Source organism: Phalaenopsis equestris, unplaced genomic scaffold (assembly GCF_001263595.1).
Source record: "Phalaenopsis equestris unplaced genomic scaffold, ASM126359v1 Scaffold000049, whole genome shotgun sequence".
Taxonomy (NCBI): Eukaryota; Viridiplantae; Streptophyta; class Magnoliopsida; order Asparagales; family Orchidaceae; genus Phalaenopsis; species Phalaenopsis equestris.
In genome coordinates this window covers 188,073-195,862 of record NW_018164491.1, presented here as the reverse complement: position 1 = coordinate 195,862, position 7,790 = coordinate 188,073, and the positions used below count along the sequence as shown (strand labels likewise).

Genomic DNA, 7,790 nt, shown 5'->3' with positions numbered 1-7,790 from the left:
GTAAATATTCCCTTTGTAGAAGCTTTAGAGCAGATGCCCAATTATGTGAAATTTATGAAAGATATTCTGAACAAGAAAAGGAAGTTCATGGATAACAAAACTATTGCACTTAGCGAAGAGTGTAGTGCAATTATTCAAAAAAAGCTTCTTGAAAAATTAAAAGATTCTGACAGTTTCACTATACCATGTGCTATCGGTGAAAATTTTTATGGAAGTGCTTTATGTGGTTTGGTAGCCAGCATTAATCTTATGTCTTTATCAATCTTCAAAATATTAGGATTAAGAGAAGTCTCACCTACTTCTGTAACTCTTCAATAAACGAATCGTTCAGTTAAGGGAGTTATAGAAGATGTGCTAGTAAAAGTTGATAAATTTATCTTTCCCGTAGATTTCATTGTTTTAGATATGGAGGAAGATATTGAAATACCTATCATTTTAGGGAGACCATTTTTAGCTACTGGAAAAGCTATGATAGATGTTCAAAAAGGAGAATTAACGATGAGAGTTAATGATCAAGAAGCTACCCTATGTTTATATGTAGGTTCATTTTAGCTGAACTTTTTGTTATCCTTTTAGGATAGCTATCAGCTTGCCCTTGAGCTTGAGAAAGCATGGAAAGAAAGCATTAAGAGCAAAAAACCCATGAACATAACAGCTTCCCTAGAACAGTAAGTTTCTTCGTCTCATAACGGTATTACAAGTTGGGCAGCCTTGCACTGTCTGGTAACGGATTCAAGTGAGATTTAACTTAAATTTTGTCTGACAGCAAAATCTGTCCTTCTAATTTTTGGATTTTATAAATTCAGTTTCTTCTTAGCTTTCTTCTCAATTTTGCCTTAAATTTTGGATTTACTAAATCCTGCTGTTGGTAGAATTTTGTAAATCTCAGGATTTAGTAAATACAGATTTATAAGATTTACTAAAGCAGCTAAAGCCGTTACCAAAAAGCCCCTAAAACTTGCAATTTATGAAACATTAAAGAATTTATAAAGAAGTTTAAATTCAAACGATTTCTATTTTTTAGTGCCGTAGCCTTATGATTGATTTTGTTTCATCCATCTTACATTCTTTTTAATGGAAAAATTGCATTTATTCGCCTTTCCTTGTTAAATCCAAACACCTAATAATTACATTTAGAACCAAATACCAAATGTGAAGTTTTAAAATAAAATGCATTTGCTTTTCCCTTTAACTCGACATTCGAGTATCTGTTTTGCATTCTTTTATTAGAATCAGTGGCATTTGTATGTGTGATTTTTCAGATATGAGAAAGAAAGAAGACTTCGTGTGGCCGTAATATATGGATTGGCAAGAATGGCTGCTAATATGGCTTCTACTTACAGGCCTTATTTGGGTGTAGGGCTGGGACCCTTTTCGGTATGATGTCGATTTATTGTCACCTTAACTTATAATCATGCTTTGGGCTACATTTCAATATCTCTTAACTACTTCTTTGGATGAATGATATGATACCATGACAGTTTTTGACAAAGTTTAAAATACCACATCCTGGGAGAATTGGTGGCAGGCTTGTCATCAACTATGTGATGCCTTTAATGTTGAGCTGGGTCCTAGGTGGCAACAGGTTTGTCATATGCAATTTTTTTATTTTTTTATTTTTTTATGGAGGAAAATGCCAAAATGATTGCTTGACTCTTTGCAGGGAGTCATTTTGGTTCAGAGTCTATAAATTTAACAAATTAGTCCCCAAACCTCGTTGTAGGACTATTGCAGCTCATATTAATGAAGTATGGGGACTAATTTTATATTTTTATGGCTTGGATGTCATAACATTAAGTTGCAGAAAACACCTCTCTTTACTATAGGTTTATGGTTGCTTATCCCCTTTCTAGATCCTGTTGTGGCATACGCTTAAAGAGGCCTAGTCTACTAGTGCACTCCCTCCATGTTATATTCTATGACAGTCATAGATTTGTCTCATAAGATTATTTTATGCCTACATTACTTTTATATTGTGTGAATTAGCATCCAATTAGCAACACTCTTGAAATTCAATAATATTCCTAATGAAACAACTCTTATTATCATAAAAGGTCCTCATGTATACTCTCATATGCTTCTCTTATACAACAACAACAAAGCCTTAATCCAACTATGTGGGGTCGGCTACATGAATCCTTCTTCTCCATTGCGTCCTATTTAGTGTCATATTTGCATTTAGTTCTAGTAAATTAAGATAAAATCGTGTACATAAAAAAAAATACATTTGTAAGCCCAAGTCTTCCTAGGTCTACCTCTGCCTTTCTTAACACAAGTCGAATTTAAAACATCTACTCTCCTAATCAGATCATCTAATGGTCGACGATTAATATGACCAAACCATCTAAGGCGACTTTCTCTAAATTTAGATCTTAATTTAATTGAAGATAAATGTGTTGTGCACACTGATCACTCTGCTATTAAATATATGATGCAAAAGAAGGATGTCAAACCAAGGTTAATTAGGTGGATACTTTTGATGCAAGAATTTAAACTTGTGGTTATTGATAGAAAGGGAACTAATAATCAAAATGTTGATCATTTGTCCATATTAGAAAACCATAAATTATCTGACACTGACAATGAAATTACAGAGAGTTTTCCTGATGAACAACTTTATAATAATAATGAGTGGAAAATACAATGGTATGCTGCTATTGTTAACTATTTTGTAGGTGATATTTTGCCACCTATGCTGACATTGCAACAACAAAAAAAATTTATTCATGATGCGAAAGGATATTTTAGGGATGAGCCTTATTTATATAAACAATGTAATGATCTTATTATGAGGATATGTGTACCTTATGAAGAAACTGATCTAATCATTCAGAAATGTCATGATTCTGAATTTGGAGGACATTTTGGGATTGAAAAAATAGCTTATAAAATTTTACAAGCTGGATTTTATTGGCCTACTATCTTTATAGATGTTTATAGATACATAAAAACTTGTGATCGATGTCAACGAGTAGGCAATATATCTAGAAGAAATGAAATGCCTCTGAATTTCATGTTAGAAGTTGAGATCTTTGATGTTTGGGATTAGATTTCATAGGACTATTTATTCCTTCATTTGGGAACTTATATATATTAATTGCAGTAGACTACGTTTCTAAGTGGATTGAAGCACAAGCTTTACCTCGTTGTGATGCTAAAAGTGTTTCAATATTTTTAATGAAAAATATTTTCACTAGATACGGAATGCCTAAAATGATTATCACTGATAGAAGATCCCATTTTAGGAATAAATATATTCAGAGATTGGCAGAAAAGTTTAATATTATTCATAGAATCTCTACTGCTTATTATCCGTAAACCAGTGGGTTAGCTGAAGTTTCTAATAAAGTGAAGTTTCAAATACTTGAAAAGACTGTAAACCCTAGTAGAGTAGATTGGTCCACTAGACTGGATAACGCATTATGGGCTTACAGGACTGCTTATAAAACTCTTATTGGAATGACTCCTTACATACTGATTCTTGGAAAGACTTGTCACTTACCAGTAGAATTGGAGCATAAAACATATTGGGCGATTAAAGAATTAAATTATAATTTGAAGGATGCTGGTAAGAAGAAATTGTTACAATTAAATGATTTGGAGGAATTAAGAAATGAATCTTATGATAACGACAAAATTTATAAGGAAAAACTAAAGTTATGGCATGATTAGAAGATTAACCAGAAGAACTTTGAACCAGGACAAGAAGTTTTGCTTTACAACACTAGGATGAAGTTATTCCCTGGGAAACTGAAGTCTAGTTGGTTAGGACCCTTTACTGTGACTCAAGTTTATACTTACGGAGCTGTTGAGATTGAAGATTAAAAGACTGGAAATAGATTTAAAGTAAATGGACATAGATTAAGACCGTATTTTGAGGGTAAAAGACCAAATTTTAAAGAGGTTTTAATGATCAGTCAACCTGAATAAACCTAAATAGGTCGGGCTGACGACGTTAAACCAAGCGCTTTATGGGAGGCAACCCATAATTATCTTTATGTTTATTGCGATTATAGTAGTTTTCATTTGAAATTATCGTTAGTTTGTGGTAGTATTGAGCTCTACTACTCTTATTTACCCTTGAATCATCATAAAAATTGGATTCATAGAGAACAATTGGAACACATTCGGACCAGAGCGTAACTGTATAATTTTTGCCTTGGTCGCCTACGGCGCCATCGATGCCGCCGACGGAGGGTTTTTCCCGAGTGTCCAGACAATTAATTACAAAAGGCTTGCCGACGGTGCCCTCAACACCGCCTTGAGTGTTCAACCGGAGAAAGTTCATTAATGCGGAAGCGCAGCGAATCTTCAACAAGGTACTGACGAAGAAAAGATTAATCAAGGAACGAGGATTCGTAAATCAAGGATTGAATAACCCCTTGATGGTAATTGAAGAGATGATAGTGAGGCGAAGATGGGAAGTGATGTGCTATAATACCGCTGTCGTGGTTGTTCTCGTGGTGAAGGAATTTTATGTAAATTTGCATGGAATCAACCTTGGAGTCGTCTATGTGTGAGGTTGATGGATAACTTTTACTCCTGCACGGATCAGTGAATTATATATGATCGAGAATGTTCCTGTCTGTCTTTATTCCAACTTCATCCCGATAAGAAACTAGATGATTGAGATTTACCAATATTTAACAGACGAAACGGAAGACTAGGAAATGAGAGAAAATGGGTAAGTTAGTTTTTCTGCAACACTATTAAATCCCGTTTTGAAACACTGGCACTTCATTTCTGTAAAATTGTTACCGACAATTAAGATTGGTAAAGTTTCCAAAGAAAGTGCTATTCTGAATTACTGCATCTAAATGGGACTGTCGATCGACATTGGATCAAAAATTATGAAGTTTTTTTTGGGCCTGATCATTCATGGATCAACTTATGAGCTTGGACACCCTTCCACAATTTTCTTACTTTGCAGTCAATTCGAAGTATCCCATGAAAATTGGGAAAATGTACTTCTACCTTGAAAGCCTTTGGACCCAACTGAGAGATTCTCATCCTATGAAGATGAAAATGACATGACTATTATGGTGGATCAATTATCTCAGAATTCACTGTCTACCCAAGCTTTAGTTCCGGACAAGACTCTGGTGATCCTGCGCACAATCAAGAAATTGGAGAAGGAGGTACAAAATGTCATGATTACAATTAGTAATATCTCTGATTTCATTGATCATCCAGACTGGAGGATGAAAGAACATTTTTCTTACTCTGGACTTATGGAAGATAGTTTGATACGGCTGATGAGGAGGATGAAATTGATAGAAGAGGATTCTACTGAAGAATTTCCATACCGACCCTTTTATAACCTCTTTGTACATGTGCAATCAATGGGTGATCTCAGAGGAGAATCTAGTACTGAATCTGGAGAATAGTAGAATTATATTGCTACCTGTCTGTCTATGTATGTAATTTGATTTGAACTTTGGATTTGCTTTGCTTTAGAATTATGCTTTTAGATCTATGTATAGTTGAGACTAAGCATATGATGTTTTGTTTTCAGCATTCTGAGTGTTGTGGCTTGGATTGTGACGCTGACGTATTAAGGTTGAGAAAATACCAAACTTAGGTGTGTTATGTAATGTAAATTGTAACTCTTAGAATTTATATATAATTGTGATGTTTTGTGTTGTGAAGGTTTATTTGTGATAAGTACATCATTTAATCACTTAAAATTATGTTTATAATGATTAAACGGAAGTCATTGAGGCTTGAAATTGATCAAAATCTCAAAAATCCATGAATTGAACCAAATCAACAGAGCCCGCCGACGGCGCCCTCGACGCCGTTGACTGCGGACTTTTCTCGAGACTTAGGATATAATTCTAATAGAGCACGTCGAGGGCGCCGAATACCCCTCCGATAGTGAGATCCCTAAAAAACACCTTTAACTGCAATTTTGACCAGTCAACCGCCACTATTCATCATCCCATTCCTCTGAAAAATGTGATTTTTGACCTAGGGCTTGAGAGACCTTGGATCGGGAGGCGATTTCAAGGCATTTAGACACTGGATTTGATCATCTCTAGGTAAGAGCTTCACTCCAAGTTAAAAATATTTGATTTTCACCATAAATTTCTTCCACATTGAGGAGATCCAAAAAAATTAAGTATGTGAAGAAAATATTGGGGAGAAATTCATGGAACTTAGTGTTGAACTCTTAGAATTACTTATGGAAGCAATTATTTGCATATTTGAAGTATATTTTGGAGTTGTTCTATAATTTGATTAGATTGAAATGGCTCCACGACAAAAGAGACGACTTGAGTTCAACGAGTCTCGCTTCGTCAATGTGAAGGTTCAATCAAGATTTACTTTAGTATTTAAAGGAAAGAAGTGTATACAAGATCGAGTTTTTGAGAGTCCGGGAGGAGAAATTGAACGAGTTATTACCAAGCGGAGGTGGGAAAACTTTTGTTACACCACCAATAAAGCTATTTCAAATATTGTGAAAGAATTTTGAAGGAGTTCTACGCTAATGTAATTTATTCTAATGACGGAAACGTTCAAGTGCGTAAATTCCCTGTTGAATTTAATGTTGCCCGCATTAGCACCTTTTACGAAGTCCCAAACTCTTATAACTGCTATTATGAATCCTTCAGTACTATGGAAGGCTCCCGGAATGATGTGATTAAATTTCTCACTGATGGGAAAGGAACATGGAAGATAAAGCAACGAGAACGGGTAAATTTTTCTGCTTCCAAGTTAAATGCCACCTCTAAGGCGTGACACTATTTTATTTCCTCTACTCTATTACCGACTTATCACCATAGTGAGGTAACTACAGATAGAACTATTCTAAATTTCTGCATTCAGAATAACAGAAATATAAATGTGGGGAGAATTATTTTTAAGAATATATTGCCTATGGCAAGGAGTGAAACAAGTCGAGGTCTAGGACATCCTGGCCTTATTTATGCACTTTGCAAACTTTCTGGAGTGGAAGCTGGAGGTTATGAGGAATGGGTTTACCCTGTGAAACCTATTAGTAAAACAAATTTGAAAACTTATGAATCCCATGAAAAATGGAGAACTAGAAGTAGGAGTCAAGAACCTTCTACTAGTAGAGATGTCCCCTCTACAAGTTATGACCTTCTTTCTTCTAGCTCCCTTACTCTGACTGATTTGATGAATGAGTTGACCTTGCAGCGGAAGAGTATAGAATTAATAAATGAAAGGATTGGAGGTTTAGAACATCGACATGATTATGATAGTGAGTAACTTCAGAGGCATTCAAATTTTGAGATAGCTTATTACGAAGTTCAGGCCCGACACTACAGAGGTGAGCCTGATGTTACTTTTCCTGAGTGCCCCTGATATACTCAGTATCAGCCCAATCCACCTGCTGATCAAGGAGACGAAGACATAGTTTGGGATTTTGATATCTGAATATACTTGATGTACTTGTACTTTTATTTTTGTAATAGAAATGGATGTTTGTGTGTATTTGTACTTTCATTTTTATTGTTAATAATTTTTAATTTTTGTTATAAATTTAATGTGGTAGTTAAAATTTGCATATATAGTATAATGGATGTCGAGTAGTACTTTGTGAATTGTATTGTAATGTGATTTTTATTTTGCATTTTAATTGTAATTGTGTTGTTTAGTATTGTGGATGTGTTAATGAATTATTTTGTTTGTTTAATGTTTTAGTTTTGTACTTATTTCAAAATTTCATTACCCAACAATTTCTCTAATGATTTATATGTGTAGAAAGCTTCTAATGTTACAGACCAGGTGAAGTAGAAATTTTGAGAAGGACTGCAAAAATTTCA

General features: G+C 34.5%; 1 protein-coding gene across 1 annotated transcript in view; it reads left to right on the top strand.

The window, feature by feature from the left end:
• The first annotated feature begins 575 nt into the window (after positions 1-575).
• Positions 576-7,790, top strand: part of LOC110019108 (zeaxanthin epoxidase, chloroplastic-like) — an 18,353-nt gene continuing 11,138 nt past the window's right edge. Inside the window, exons 1-3 of the mRNA XM_020716676.1 lie at positions 576-668; positions 1,263-1,377; positions 1,482-1,585. Of these exons, the coding sequence (XP_020572335.1) occupies positions 643-668; positions 1,263-1,377; positions 1,482-1,585 (245 nt within the window). The 5' untranslated portion in view covers positions 576-642. The remainder of the gene's footprint in view (positions 669-1,262; positions 1,378-1,481; positions 1,586-7,790) is intronic.